General features: G+C 43.7%; 1 protein-coding gene across 2 annotated transcripts in view; it reads right to left on the bottom strand.

Moving 5' to 3' along the window:
• Positions 1-16,567, bottom strand: part of radil (Ras association and DIL domains) — a 132,524-nt gene that overhangs the window by 111,734 nt on the left and 4,223 nt on the right. Inside the window, exon 2 of one of the 2 annotated variants that reach the window (XM_080206394.1) lies at positions 8,005-8,561. In XM_080206394.1, the coding sequence (XP_080062520.1) occupies positions 8,005-8,536 (532 nt within the window). In that variant the 5' untranslated portion in view covers positions 8,537-8,561. The remainder of the gene's footprint in view (positions 1-8,004; positions 8,562-16,567) is intronic. The other variant, XM_080206395.1, reaches the window with a different exon arrangement.

Here is a 16,567-nt window from a genome sequence, read left to right as displayed (position 1 = left end):
AATAATCCTGGTGAAAACCAAACTGAATGTCACTGAGCAGGTTATTGCTGAGCAGGTGCTGCTTGATCGCATTGTTGATGACCTCTTCCATCACTTTACTGATGATCGAGAGAAAACTAAGGGGACGGAATTGACAGGTTGGATTTGTCCTTTTTTTTGTGTATAGGACAGAGCTGGACAATTTTACACATTGTTGCATAGATGCCAGTTGACGCCTCATATTTAAGTAAGTTTGGTGCTGCTTCTGGCATATTCTGCTGCACTCTTCGTTGGACCAGGGTCGATCGCCTGGTTTGGTGGTAATGGTAGACTGGGGGATATGCCGGGCTACGAGTTTACAGATTGTGATCGAGTACAATTCTGCTGCTACTGATAGCCCACAGCACATCTTGGATGCCCAGTCAAGTTGCCAGATATGTTTGAAAATTATACCATTTAACAAAGTGGTAGTGCTACTTAACATAATGGAGGGTATCCTCAATACAAAGATGGGACTGAATGTTAATGTTGGGTCCCCCCACCCCCAAATCCATCCACTGGAAGTAAAAGCACAGTCCATTTACCCAACTTCACCAAGCCATAACCCCTGGGACATCATAATATCAAAAACATGGCAGAGAAATGGCTGTTTACCAGGGGAACAATGACGAAAATCAAACCTTTTCAGTCTTTGACATAACAATCTTTCTTTCTTGACCCAATGCTAGCTCTACCGTTCTTTTCTGACTTGTCTGCAGCATTTCGCCTGCATATAAGCCTGTCCATTGCAATCATCTCCATCTCCTCTCAACTAATTTCTGCACTCCATTTGATACAGACCTGACTTCAGTATTCCAGTCATATGTTCAACCAGAATTCAGATGGAACCATCAGTTTGGTTTTATCTGGGTGTTGCCACTTCGAGTTTCTTAATTAGCTGGACATATTGCAGGTATTCTTGGTCTCTTTTAGCAGTCAGCCATTGGCTCTCTGATACAATGGTGTATGGATGAAAATAAAGACACTGTGGCTCTTGCTCCAGTATCATACATTTTCCTGCATTATCTAACTTGTACATTGATGGAATAAATATCTGATAACATATCTTCCAAAGGTAGATGCCCAGGAGCACTTATGTGGCATCAGCTATACTCTGCACTTAGGAAAGCTTACCATTGTGCCTGCTTGTGCAGTTGCATCCTTTTAAGGAGAAACTGAATAACTGTTTTTGATGGAAAACAAACCTTCTAAAATTTTTTTGATAAATTGTTGGACTGAAAACAGGCTGATGCAGAAATCATCACCACTGAAAATTAAGAGCATCAGATTTCATTAAGCGATTTGGTTGTAAGCTTCACATCCATTGGTAGGACTGTTCTTGTAGTAGATCTAGCCTGGTTTGAGAAAGCAGCATAGAGTTACCACTCTCCCTCAAAGTATAGACACTAGAGTGAGATCTCTCAGATATCTCCAAGGTGAATTGAGGTTTGAACACTCGGGCATCAATTTTTGTAAAGACAAAGAGGGTCCCTGGTTTGGCCAAAGTGGCACTAGAGATCGATTCTGAAAGTCTGCCACTGAACCTGACACCCACCATTTTCACAGGTAGTAGTTTGATTCACGGAGGCAATTGCCTTTAAACAGATCCAAACACAACCTATGGGCTTCAGACTTTACAGGAGAAGGTCTAAAACAGCTGCGTTCTTCTGAGAGATAGAGTAGCCTCTTGCAGAAGTAAGATATCCTTTTGATAGGACCAGGAACACTTTTGGGAGAGGTCAGGCGACTTTTGGGAGTGGTCTGATGTCCTTTGGGAGAGGCCAGGTGACCTTTGGAATTGTTAAAAGTTGATATGACTGTGCATAAAAAGTGGATACACTCACTGGAACTGTCAAGCTGATTGGAACCGTGAAACTGTCAAGGCCTTTAAATCTCCTGGTCTTTAAATTTTTTTTAAGAAATGCTTTTTTATTTATTCGTGGGATGTAGGCATTTGCTGCCCATTCCCAATGGCCCTTGAGAAGATGGTGGTGAGGCACCTTCTTGAAAAGTTACAGTTCGTGTGGTGTAGGCACACCCATAGCGCTGTCGGGAAGAGAGTTCCAAGATTTTGATCCAGTGACAGTGAAGGAACAGCCATATAATTCAAAGTCAGGATGCTGTATGGCTTAGAGGGGAACCTGAAGGTAGTGGTATTCCCATTCATCTGCTGCCCTTCTCCTTCTAGGTAGTCGAGGCTGCAGTTCTGGAATGTTCTGATGAAGGAGCCTTGGTGAGTTGCTACAATACATCTTGTAGTTGGTACAAATTGTTGCCACTATGCATTGGTGTTGCAGTTTTAAAAAAGTACTTGCAGTTTCACTCTGTTTGTGTTGACATAGCGCTGAGGACTTTGATCATAGGATTTGAGCTGCATAACTGATTTTTACAGCTAATCAATCTAACCTGAGATTATTACACTGGATACAGCTTGACTGACAGGTCCAAGTGGTTATAAAGTATTTGTTGAGGGGCTGTGAATACAAATGCTTGTTTTATAACGGATTCAGCACTTGAACAAAATATTTGTTTTTATAAGGGGTCAAGCAATTAACTGAAATGTTTTTAGAAGGGATTATGTTATCGAAGGAATGTAAATACGTGTTTTCATTTTTACTAAAAACACTCTCATTCATTATGTTTGCAACAGACACTTAGAATTTTATTTTATCTCAGCACGGAGGATGTAAGGACAATAGTGGTTGAGGTGCATGTGTTCACAGTTGGCATAGGGGTTACAAGTGACACAGGGGTTGGATAGAAGGGTACAGATGGGCAAGGAACTATAAAGGGAGTTGGTAGAGGGTCATAGGTTGACATAGGCATGATAAAGGGCCACAGGGTGGGTAGAACGGAACAGGTGGGCAAGGGGCTATAAAGGCAATGGGGTAGGTAGAGGGGCAGAGGTGAGCATGGAGTATGTGTGACCATGGAGGTTTGGTGGATGGCATAGTGGCACAGTGGTTAGCACTGCAGCCTCACAGTGCCAGGGACCTGAGTTCTCTTCCAGCCTCAGGTCACTGTGTGTGTGGAGCTTACGCGTTCTCCCCGTGTCTGCATGGGTTTCCTTCAGGTGCTAATGTTACGCCGTTGTTTAAGAAGGGTGCCAGGCAAAAGGCGGGGAATTATAGGCCGGTTAGTTTAACGTCTGTGGTAGGTAAAATGTTAGAATCTGTCATTAAGGAGGAAATTGCGAGGCATCTTGAAGGGAATTGCTTGATAGAGCAGACGCAGCACGGTTTCATTAAAGGGAAGTCGTGTCTGACAAATTTACTGGAGTTCTATGAGGATGTGTCTAGGGCGGTGGATAGAGGAGAGCCGGTGGATGTGGTCTTTCTAGATTTTCAGAAGGCGTTTGACAAAGTACCTCACAAGAGGTTATTGCAGAAGGTCGAGGGACATGGAGTTGGGGGTAGGGTGTTAGCGTGGATAGAGGATTGGTTGTCAAATAGGAGGCAGAGAGTGGGGGTCAACGGGTGCTATTCGGATTGGCGGATGGTGACTAGTGGAGTGCCCCAGGGGTCGGTGCTGGGGCCTCAGCTTTTTACCATTTATATAGATGATCTGGAGGAGGGAACCGAGTGTAGGGTGTCAAAATTTGCTGATGACACCAAGATTGGGGGAACGGCAAATTGTGCGGAGGGTGTGGAGAGTCTGCAGAAGGATCTAGATAGGCTGGGTGAATGGGCCAGGAAATGGCAAATGGAATTTAATGTTGGCAAGTGTGAGGTGGTCCACTTTGGTAGGAAGAATGGTAGGAAGGACTATTACTTACGGGGTGAAAAACTGCAGCAGGCGACGGTGCAGAGGGACCTCGGGGTCCTTGTGCATGAGTCGCAAAAACCCAGCTTGCAGGTGCAGCAGGTGGTCAGGAAGGCGAATGGGATGCTGGCCTTCATAGCGAGGCGGATTGAATATAAAAGTAGGGAGATCTTGCTGCAGCTGTATAGGGCATTGGTGAGGCCGCAGCTGGAGTACTGTGTGCAGTTTTGGGCGCCGCACCTGCGCAAAGATATTTTGGCCTTGGAGGGAGTGCAGAGGAGGTTTACTAGGCTGATACCGGAGTTGAGGGGGTTGAGCTATGAGGAGAGGCTGAATAAACTGGGCTTGTACTCATTAGAGTTTAGAAGAATGAGGGGAGATCTCATTGAGACGTATAAGATGATGAATGGGATGGATAGGATAGAGGTGGAGAGACTCTTCCCGCTCAGAAAAGACAGTAGGACTAGGGGGCACAGCCTCAAGATAAAAGGGGGGTGGTTTAGAACGGAGTTGAGGAGGAACTTCTTCACTCAAAGGGTGGTGAATCTCTGGAATTCTCTGCCCGTTGAAGTGGTGGAGGTTGCCTCGTTAAATATTTTTAAGACGCGGGTTGATGGGTTTTTGATAAGAGAGGGGATTAAGGGTTATGGGGAGAAAGCGGGAAAGTGGAACTGAGCAGCGACAGATCGGCCATGATCTTATTGAATGGCGGGGCAGGCTCGAGGGGCTAGATGGCCTACTCCTGCTCCTATTTCTTATGTTCTTATGCTCCAGTTTCCTCCCACAATCCAAAGATGTGCAGGTTAGGTTGATTGGCCATGCTAAATTGTCCCTCAGTGTAAGGGAGATTAGCAGGGTAAATACATGGCGTTACAGGGATAGGGCCTGGGTTGGACTGTTGTCAGTGCAGGCTTGATGGGCTAAATGGCCTCCTCTGCACTGTAGGGATTCTATGTTATGAATATAGTTGACATGGATGCGGCATGTGAGGATTGGAGGGATTTTTTTTTCTTACAGCTGGGATCACTGAGACAGGCCATTTACACAGCCCGCCTCCCCACGTGGCAGCTCCTCCTCCAAACTCTTTCAGAGGACGGCAGGCCCAACTGCTGTTAACATCTGCATCCATCACCCCAGAATAAAAATTAGACCATCCAGGGCCCTTTCTCCCTACTCGATATTGCAGAACCAGCTATCTTCCCAACATACATGCTTCCAACTTAGACAAAATTCAGTCCCCTAGTTCCTGGGAGGATGTCAATGTGGGCCAGGCACCTGAAATGCAGTTCCACTTCTGCACAATCTCCTTGTTCTTCTCTCAATACTGATATGCCACTGTAACCCCAGTGGAATTGTCATACTGTACTTTATGAACCTAAGCTCATCCAAAATTCTGCTGCCCACATACTAACTTGCACCAAGACCCACTTAACCATTACCCCTGTGCTCCTGACCTGACAAAATCTTGATGTTAAGATTGTCACACTTTTCTTCAAATCTATGCATCATCTTGTTCCTCCCCATGGCTGTTACCTCCTCCCATCCTACAACCCTACAGGATCTCTGCATTCCTCCAATTCTCTCTTCTTGTGCATCCCTGATTTTCAGCACTCCACCTCTTACTGCCTAGGCTGGAACTCATTCAACAAACCTCTAAAGAGCCTTGGAATGTTATAACATATTAATAGTCATATATAAATGGAAATAATGTTAATACTGCTATCCACAAGAGTAATGTGGGCAATGTATTTCCAAAAAATGACAAGACAGAAATGCAGCTGCACACACTAGCAGCAAGAAACGCACCAAAGCTAACATAACATGAAGAGTGAAGCAAACTAATCAATTTTAAATTTAACTATCAATTATACTTAAAAATCAATCAAATTAAAGACCAGAGCAGAAAACCTCAGCAGCCCGTGTTATGCAAATAAGCATGCTGAACAGTAAGTGGCCAAAAAGGATGACTGAGATAGGAATGAGACTAGTTTCTAAAGGATTGATTAAAATTACGACACGTAACAAGCTTCCTGTATGCTCCACAAGAGACCTCTGTGAATTTTCTTTCACTGAAACTGGTACTTAACAATCTGCATAGTCATCCATATTCCTCTAAACTCTCAGGGTGCATGCATGCACCCTTTGAATCCACAAATGTTAATTAATCCTCACAGTTTAAAACATACCAAACATTACGAGGACAATTCACCCAAAAATATTCTAAGTGTTGAATTTGCATAAAAACTAGAGAAAATCCTGCTGATTTTTTTCAGCGGGAGTTTCAAAATGAATCTCCCACATTCTGCGCACTGCAGAGTGCCTCAGTGTGAATCATGCTGAAAATCAGTTGACAGGACCTATTCCTGCTGGAGAGGCCGGCAGCATAGCACTGAGTGGACCATTGCGCATGTACCAATCTGTTAGCACCAAGATCGGCGCATGCGCAGTGGCCCCACACTGTCAGCCTTCTAATCGTTGGTTACTGTTTGAGTTGGCCAGCCCCGCTATCCCCGCATCAGTGGCCCTCGACTTCCCCACAGCCCCATCGCCGGTCCGCTGAACATGCCCAGGCTAGCCTCGACCCTCACCCCCACCCACCTCGATGGCAGTACTCAGGGTACTATCAACCCGGCACCTGTCCCTCTGGGGGGCCTCGATGGCCCCCCTTCACTCCAGCAGGGTTGGGCCAACGCTCACGCAAGTGGAGAGCGAGACAAAACCCTGCTGGAGTGAAACATTCCTTGCAGGCGGGAGACGTTAGCGGGCCCAGAGATTTCAGTCCGTGGTCCACTAATGATATTTAAAATACATTTAAATTCAGATTTGCATAATTTCTTCAGCTCCACCAATTTCTGGCACAGAGCTGCCAGCGCCATCAATCCGGCTGCCGGAGAATCACGGACGCAATGTCGTCCAGTGGGCAGCCTGCGAAACAGTCTCCATTCGAGTCTTGTGGAATGCTGCGCTACAAAATCAGCACAGTGAGATGGGAGAATCGCCCCCCCCCCCCAACACCTCAACTGTGAGTGACTAAAACTTCAACCATATTTTTATAAAATAGATATAGATATGCTCATTGTTATTTCTAAAACTTTAAACAGGACAAAGGCCTTTAAAATGGCTAAAGTTGTGTCTGTCTGTGAAACCCGAACAAACAATACAACTCGGCAAAACTCAGACCTCGTTATCTCAGAGGATTCACTACCACTGCCTGTGGATGGCACAGCCCAACCTCAAAGAAAACTATAAAGTCTATCTGCAATTAATAACCCAGCCTAACCAGAAGGAGGTGGATCATCTGCAAATATAAAGATCCTGCAAGCTTCATTTCAGTTCCTAATGGTCAAGGCATCTCACAGTCTTTGGAATCAGACAATGGGTACACATCCTTTGTCAAAGATGGTGGAGAGGTGGGAATCATGTGACATGGGCCTCTAGCTTGTGGAACAGGTAATATTGTCTTGATAAACTGAAAAGTTCAGTCTGCTATTAGCCATCTGACTAGCACTCTTACAATCATAGAATCCCTACAGCGCAGAATGGCCATTCAGCCCATCAAGTCTGCACCGACAACAATCACACACAGGTCCTATCCCCATAACCCCACATATTTATCCTGCTAATCCCCCTGAGACTAAGTGTTAATTTAGCATGGCCAATCTACCTAACCCACACATCGTTGGACTGTGGGAAGAAACTGGAGCACTCGGAGGAAACCCACGCAGACATGGGAGAAGGTGCAAACTCCACAGACAGTGACCCTGGCCAGGAATGGAACCCAGGTCCCTGCTAACCACTGTGCCACCCGAGGAGCTCTGTCCAGATTGAACACTGGCCCCAGCTATACTGCTTTTGATGGAAATTCTGTACCATTGCCTGCAAGATTGATTCATCTCTGCATGCCGATCTCATCGTGTGAAGTCAACAACACTGGAACAGCGAATCACCCTGCATCAGTTTTCAGCACATTGATAATTGTGAAGGAATACTTCATTGGACTTTGATTGTGGACTCGAGAAACCACATGAAGTAATAATTATTTTCTCTATGGTTTTGATACAGTAAAAGCTTATTTTCTTTATCTCTCTTTTTACTGTAACATTAACCATCAGAATAGCAAATTATTCTGGGACTCCAGAACAGGTGATCTGAATACCATACAGAGTTCCAAAATGCCCTGTGTATCCAAACTCCCCTAAAGAAAATGCATGCACTAAGTTGTACCTGCGGTTGTTGTATCTTTCTCCTTAGCAGCCATCTCCTCCACCTCAACCCGTCTTCGAAGTTCAAATCTTCTGGAAAACCCCTCTTTAGGTTTCCACAGATCTTGAAGAAGGAGAGGCTTTTCATTATCCCCCAGAGCTCGGAGACACTCTGTCCGCCAGTGTTTGTCCATCCCCTCAAATCTTCCAATCACATCACACAGCAGGTACTCACTGGCACACTTTTTGCTTACAGAGTGGCGCTCAAGGGCTTCTTTAACCAACTCCTGGGCACTTGACCGTGGCGTAGCTAGGACGCTTTTGTAGTTGGTTCCAGTGCAGATTGCATTTCCAAAGATCTTAAGTATTCCAGGAGCCGACAGCTGGATGGAGAGCTCCGAAGGGTCATCCATTAGATCTGTTGGACTATCAGTTACAGAACGTCGCTCACGATAACTTAGCTTCCGATATAGAACCTGTGTGAAAGCCCGGCTCTGTCTCTTCAGTTTGTTCTTTGATGGTTGGGACATATTTGTTGATGATGCATAAAACATGCTGTCAGATAAATGAGATCTGAAACTTAGGAAAAGACAAAAATATAGAGAGATTGTACAGCAGAGTCATCAAGGACAATATCATAGATTTTAAAATGATTGCTCATCATTTTGAGTTAAATCCACATCAAAAATTGACACATTCGTCAGCTTGTACAATATCCCAGAATATGTCACACATTTTTCTCTATCTCATGAGATCTATTTCTGTAGCTACACGTGGAGGTTTGGCATCTGAACTGTCTGCAACTTGTTCTTTTGGTTCCACTCCAATATAGAACATAGAACATAGAAAAATTACAGCACACACAGGCCCGTCAGCCTACAAGTTGCGCTGATCATATCCCTGCCTACTAGGCCTACCTATAACCCTCAATCCGATTAAATCCCATGTACTCATCCAGAAGTCTCTTAAAAGACTCCAACAAGTTTGTCTCCACCACCACCAATATATTGTCAAAAATGTATCCAACCACTAAAAAATAAGGGATCAATAACTTTGAGAATTAGACAGAGAGGCCTGAGGCTCATGATGTGTTCAGCCAATGTGAAAAGGAACAGAGAGCAGCAGACAAATTGTGCGCAAAGATTATTGAGACCATAAAAATGATACAGTTTGCAGGCCTCCCATAATGTTACTGGAGCACCAAAATTAGGAACATTTCCCTACATTTTAAAGCAATTTCTGCCAAGGTTTCAGCAGGGTATCTGGAGAATTGCCATGAAGATTACTATCACCCATGTCAATTGTTGCAACTCCAGCCACTTAGACATTGCTAAAATTGTTGAAGGTTGCATGCAGAGCAACATTTATAATTCTGCTTTAACAAACATATGCCTTGTTGTGTGACTTGAATCAGCCTCTAACTGATCATGTTAGTATCAGTGTTTATATTGTGGATGAGTAACCCAGAAGCCAGGATTGATCATTCAGAGTTGAAAATTTTGTTTGAAGAATTTAAACGTTGTTAGTTAGTTCAATAAATCTGGGTTGAAAGCTGGTGTCAGAAATGTTGACCACAAAATACTAGGTTGTTGTAAAGACAGAACTGACTCATTAATTTCTTTTCGAAGGAAATCTGTCCTTTCCTGGTTTGGGCTATGTGTGACTCACAGTTCATAAGTTCATCAGATATAGGAGCAGAATTAGCCCATTTGGCCCATCGAGTTTGCTCCGCCATCCGATCATGGCTGATTTGCTCCTCATCCCCAATTTTCTGCCTTCTCCCCATAACCCTTCAACCCATTACCAATTAAAAATCTGTCCAGCTCCTTAAATTTATTCACTGTTCCAGTATCCACCATACTTCTGGGTAGCGAATTCCACAGATTCACAACCCTTTGGGAGAAGTAGTTTTTCCTCAACTCAACATATCCATCCTACGGTTAACTGCCTGCTGAAATGAGTTAGTTCGCCACTCAATGTATCAAACTGTTTGGACTACCTGTAATAAGAAAAATAAAACTGAACGAACTACCTGGCATTGACCTAAATGCTGATTCTGGACACGACAAAAGCACACCCATAGTGTTCCCTCACTAACATCTAGGGACGTGTGCCAAAACTGGGAGACCAGTTCCACAGCAGGCTGTCAGACAACACCCTCAATCATATTCACTGATTCATGCATTTCAGCCAACGTCTCAGACTTCCCCATTGCCAGCCCTAGCTATATTTTGTCCCACTGGCAGGACAGACTATCAGAGATGCAGCATGGTGGTATACAGTCAAGAGAGAGAGAGAGAAAGAGACTGGCTCTGGGAATCCTCAACATCAACTCTGGACGTCAGGCAAAGAAACTTCCTGCTGATTATGACCATCCTCCCTCAGTTACAACTCAGGACTATGTGCAAGCTAGACATCAGAAGCAACATGTCTGGGAATTTTTGGGATAAATTAGTAAAAAGTGATGTTAAAGGCCCCTGGTGCTTTGTAACATTTAATTCTCTGATTTCCACTCAGAAAATGAAATGTTAACTTTAGTTTCCTCCTGGATTCAATTCATTGTACAAAGCAAACAAAACTAAGAATGAAGTCCCTAATGAAAAACACACTGAATTTAATAGTCCTAAATGTATGAACATGTTGTGAAGGGCTCTCATGTATTACTGATACAGTGATTTACTGCTTTGCTGGAACGAGAGACAGGAAATAATTTAAATGTTAATTCAGGCATTCAGTGTTGTTCTTATTGTTCCTATTAGTCTACAAGCTGTTGCAATGAATGAAGAGAATGTTAGCAGAAAATCAATCACATACATGTTATTAAAACGGCTTATTGTGAGTTTCAGCGAGAAAATAGATTTGACAATAGAAGTACACACCTATATACAGTCGAAGGTTTTTAAAATATTCTTGGTTTGTAATTTAGTTTGGGGGGAATAATTTTGTTTGAATAAAGGATTATCAGATCTTATGCTGCAAATTGCTCGTTTATTCTCTGAAAGGATCTAAAAGCCTTCTCAGATGAATGTACATCAGAATAGCCCTGACACATGATGCTCTCCAGGTGAAGGATGGGATGAAGACACTTTATCTGAATGCACGAAGCATTCAGAACAAAGTGAATGAGCTGGTCGCGCAGATCAGCACAAATAGATATGATCTGGTGGCCATTACAGAGACATGGCTGCAAGGTGACAGAGACTGGGAGCTGAATGTACAGGGGTATCAAGTATTTAGGAAGGATAGATGGGAGGAAAAAGTGGGGGGGTCACTCTGCTGATTAAGGATAGTATCAGGGTGGTAGTAAGGGAAGATATAAGCGCCAAAAAGCAGAACGTGGAATCGTTGTGGGTGGAAATTAGGAACAGCAAGGGGAGGAAGACGCTGGTGGGTGTCATCTATAGGCCCCCAAATAATGACCTGAAGGTGGGGCGGGCTATAAACGTGCAAATAAATGCTGCGTGCAGGAATGGAACGGTGATAATTATGGGGGATTTCAATCTACATATTGATTAGTCGACCCATGTTGGACGCAGTGGGCTTGAGGAAGAGTTCTTGGAATGCTGCCGGGATAGTTTCCTTGAACAGTGTGTGTTGGAGCCAACGAGGGAGCGAGCTATCTTAGATCTGGTGTTATGTAATGAGGCAGGTAGAACTAGGGACCTTGTTGTGAGGGATCCTCTTGGGAAGAGTGATCATTGTATGGTAGAGTTTCTGATGCAGATGGAGGAGGAGAAAGTAGGATCCCGGACCTGTGTCCTTTGTTTGAACAGAGGGGAGTACGATAGGATGACAGAGGAATTGGCAAATGTAGATTGGTAGGTAGGTCTGCTGAGGAACAGTGGAGGATCTTTAAGGAGATCTTTCTTGGTGCTCAGCAGAAATTTATTCCGATGGTAAAGAATGATCATAGGAGAAGAGATAATCAGCCGTGGATAACGAAGGAGATAAAGGAGAGTATTAAATTAAAAGCTGATGCGTTTAGAGTGGCTAAAAGTAGTGGGCGAGAAGAGGATTGGGAGAGGTTTAAATATCAACAAAGAACGACGAAGAAGTTGATAAAGAAAGGAAGGATAGACTATGAATCTAGGCTAGCACTAAATATAAAAAAGGATAGTAAGAGTTTTTATAAATATATAAAGAGGAGGCTGGCTAGGGTGAATGTTGGACCCTTAGAGGATGAGAGGGGGGATTTACTGGTGGGGGATGAGGAAATGGCTGAGGCCTTGAATAACTTTTTTGCTTCGGTCTTCACGGAGGAGGACGTGAATTGTTTGCCGGGTGTTAACGATGGAAATGAGATCATTGTTACTAGAGAGGCAGTGCTCGACAGACTGGAGGGACTGATGGTGGACAAGTCCCCAGGACCGGATGGAATGCATCCAAGGATTCTGACAGAAATGGCAGAGGTAATAGTGGATGCCTTGGTGATTATTTTCCAAACCTCGCTGGATTCCAGGGTAGTGCCGGAGGATTGGAAAACGGCTAATGTTACGCCGCTGTTTAAAAAAGGTAGCAGGCAAAAGGCAGGGAATTATAGGCCGGTTAGTTTAACGTCTGTTGTAGGAAAAATGCTTGAATCCATCATCAAACAGGAAATAGCGAGGCATCTTGAGAAGAATTGTTTGATAGAGCAGACGCAGCACGGATTCATTAAGGGGAAGTCGTGTCTGACGAATTTATTGGAATTCTATGAGGATGTGTCTAGTGCAGTGGATAGAGGGGAACCGGTGGATGTGGTGTTTCTCGATTTTCAGAAGGTATTTGATAAGGTGCCGCACAAAAGGTTGTTACAGAAGGTTAGGGGGCATGGAGTTGGGGGTAAGGTTATAGTGTGGATAGAGGATTGGCTGTCAAATAGGAGGCAGAGAGTGAGTGTCAATGGGTGCTATCCGGATTGGCGGTTGGTAATTAGTGGAGTGCCCCAGGGATCGGTGCTGGGGCCTCAGCTATTTACCATTTATATAGACGATCTGGAGGAGGGAGCCGAGTGTAAGGTGTCGAAATTTGCTGATGACACAAAGACAAGTGAAAAAGCAAATTGTGCGGAGGGTGTGGAAAGTCTGCAGAGGGATCTAGATAGGCTGAGCGACTGGGCGAGGACCTGGCAGATGGAATACAATGTTGGCAAGTGTGAGGTTATCCACTTTGGTAGGAATAATAGTAGGAAGGACTACTACTTACAGGGCAAAAAGCTGCAGCATGCTACAGTGCAGAGGGACCTGGGGTCCTTGTGCATGAGTCGCAAAAACCCAGCCAACAGGTGCAGCAGGTGATCAAGAAGGCAAATGGGATGCTGGCCTTCATAGCAAGGGGGATTGAATATAAAAGTAGGGAGGTCTTGCTGCAACTGTACAGGGCACTGGTGAGGCCGCAGCTGGAGTACTGTGTGAAGTTTTGGTCGCCGTACTTGCGCAAGGATATTTTGGCTTTGGAGGGAGTGCAGAGGAGGTTCATTCGGCTGATACCGGAGTTGAGGGGGTTGAGCTATGAGGAGAGGCTGAATAGACTGGGCTTTTACTCGTTAGAGTGTAGAAGGATGAGGGGGGATCTTATTGAGACGTATAAGATGATGATAGGGATGGATAGGATAGAGGTGGAGGGGTTCTTCCTGCTCAGAAAGGACAGCAGGACTTAGAGGGCACAGCCTCAAGATAAAGGGGGGGCGGTTTAGAACAGAGTTGAGAAGGAATTTCTTCACTCAAAGGGTGGTGAATCTCTGGAATTCTCTGCCCGTTGAAGTGGTGGAGGCTACCTCGCTAAATATATTTAAGACGCGGGTAGATAGGTTTTTGGTAGGCAAGGGAATTAAGGGTTATGGGGAGAAAGCGGGAAAGTGGAACTGAGCCACTTCAGATCAGCCATGATCTTATTGAATGGCGGGGCAGGCTCCAAGGGCTAGATGGCCTACTCCTGCTCCTATTTCTTATGTTCTTATGAAAGAGTAACATCAAAATAAAGGTACTCTTGTATGTAACAGAGTTAAATTTTAAATGTGGAATGGCACCGTAAATGTCCTTTCAGGTGGGCTGCAGGTGATTTGTATTTCCATGCTCCTGACAGTAACAACGGCAAAAGGCAGTGTTAATGCCAGTTGTGCAATGGGATGTGGAATGTGCCTGGCTGGAGCAATTGTGGCACTGTGTTCTCACCCAAACAGAGAGGTGCTGTTAACTCAGAGTGAAGTCTAAGCCAAGAAACATTCTGCAGAAGAAAACTTTATGGACTCCTGATTCAGACAGATGTTTAAAAATTCTCATACCGATACGCAATGCCAACTCTTTAGCTTTATAGTTGATCATACAGCTTAATATTCCTCCACTGATGACCTGAAAATGACCTCCAGAGGAACACAAGAATTAGAAGCTGGATTAGGCAAACTCAGCCCTTTGGGTCGACTCTGCCATTTAACATGATCATGACTGATCTTATCCTGGTCTCAGCTCCATTTTCCTGCCTGTTCCCCTCATCCCTTTATCTTGTTTTTCATCCATTTCCTTGTTGAATCTGTTGATTGATTCTCCCTCCACTGCACTCTGGGATACTGAGTTCTGGAGATTCTCAACCCTCAAAGAAATTTCTCCTCATCTCAGTTTTGAACCTATCTCCTCTCACTCAATATCTATGACCTCTTGTCATACTTGTTGACAGTCACACAAGGGGGAACATCTGTTCAACATCCATCATATCAAACCCCTTTAGCATTTATATACCTCAATCAAATTCCCTTCATTCTTCCGAATTCCAGCAAGTACAAGTCTAGCTCTCCAACCCTCCCCGTATGACAGTCCTTTCAACCTTGAATCAATCTAGTGGGCCTCCTCTGAACTGCCTCCAATGCCACCACATCCTTCCTTCCTCAAGTAAGGAGACCAAAGCTGGACACAACACTCTAGGTATAGTCTCACCAATGTCTTAAACAATTATAATGGCACTTCATTACTTTTAAAATGTAATCCTTTTGCAATAAATGCCAAGGTTCCATTTCCCTTTCTTATTACATGTTGCACGTGCACACCCACTTTCTGTGATTCATGCACAAGGACACTCAGATCCCTCTGCGCTAGAGCAAAGGAATTTTTTTTTACAAAATGAATTGCAAAATAACAATTAGCACTGATAGTTCTGGGGATGTTGGGGGATGAAGAGGGTTATAATTGATTTATTTGTTTCTGTTTGAAAACACGTCATCCTGATTTGTATGCAGTGGCACTATATTAGACCATTTTTATGGACAATTCAATCGATCAACATTTGAAGCCTGTAACCATCTCATCAATACTGAAACACGGGTCAATTATGATATGTCCTGTTAGTCCAGTTGTAAATTCTGGCTCTCTTATTAGAAAGACACAAAAGGTTAGAAGGGTATGTTTGGTATTTTAAGGTTGAGTTACACCCATTGCAATTTTCCTGTAAATATTCTCTGTGGATTTAAAGTTTATTTATTAGTGTCACAAGTGGGCTTACATTAACACTGCAATGAAGTTACTGTGAAAATCTCTTAGTCGCCACTCTCCAGGGCCTGCTTGGGTACACTGAGGGAGCATTTAGCATGGGAAATGCACCTAACCAGCAAAATCTTTTGCAAAGATTTTCTAAGTCCATTGAAAATGATGCTTTGTAAAATGTTTACTTCAACGTCAATCTATCGTCACTGTAAGTAAAACAGCTGTTGAGATCAGCAGTCAGATTCTAGAATGTATCTGTTTGCTGTCTTCTACTTTTCTCCAAACAAGAAACTAGTTAATATTGGAATTATAGCAGCTCCACTGTCAGGAACCATTTAAAATAAATTAAGACTTTATTACTGCATATGTACTCACTTACAACATAAGAAATTTGGGATACTCAACTTTGAAAGCATACAGGTTTCCTTAACCGTTATTATAGCTGACTCTTGGGATGTATTCTCTTGTTTCTTATCCAATTCATCTTTCTCATGCCTACATTCTCCAGTGCCATATCCGTCTAAGTTTCTCAGCATCCCATCTCCCCTCAGCAAAGCAGTTTTGGAGAACAGTTAGCTTGCATTAAAGTCAAACTTTATGACCCTCGTTATCATATGCGTAGGCTATGGGCTGTGTGCAGTTTTTTTTGATTGGAAAGGAGAGGGATTAACTTATATGCTGAGTATATCGAAACACTTTTCTTTTTGGTACTTAACCACGTTCCAGATACAAGGTACTACCTTCAGTAATAAACACCACCATTACAGAGCTCAGGCATTTTTGGGACCACTCTGTTTGTTACCCCAAACTACAAATGATGAATAAAAGTAGTTCCGTTCATTTCATATGCAAAAGAAATTGGGGGTAGGGGGGGAAAAAAAAAATCACACTTTGGAAATGGCCATTATTGTGCTTTCAAATCAGCAGCAAAAATTAAGAACATAAGAAATAGGAGCAGGAGTAGGCCATCTAGCCCTTCAAGCCTGCCCTGCCATTCAATAAGATCATGGCTGAACTGAAGTGGCTCAGTTCCACTTTCCCGCTTTCTCCCCATAACCCTTAATTCCCTTGTCTATCAGAAACCTATCTACCTGTGACTTAAATATATTTAGCGAGGTAGCCTCCACCACTTCA

This window comes from Carcharhinus amblyrhynchos, chromosome 18, assembly GCF_965287045.1.
Source record: "Carcharhinus amblyrhynchos chromosome 18, sCarAmb.v2.hapA, whole genome shotgun sequence".
Lineage (NCBI taxonomy): Eukaryota > Metazoa > Chordata > Chondrichthyes > Carcharhiniformes > Carcharhinidae > Carcharhinus > Carcharhinus amblyrhynchos.
Note: the sequence above shows the minus strand (reverse complement) of the source record. Positions and strands in the feature narration are given on the sequence as shown.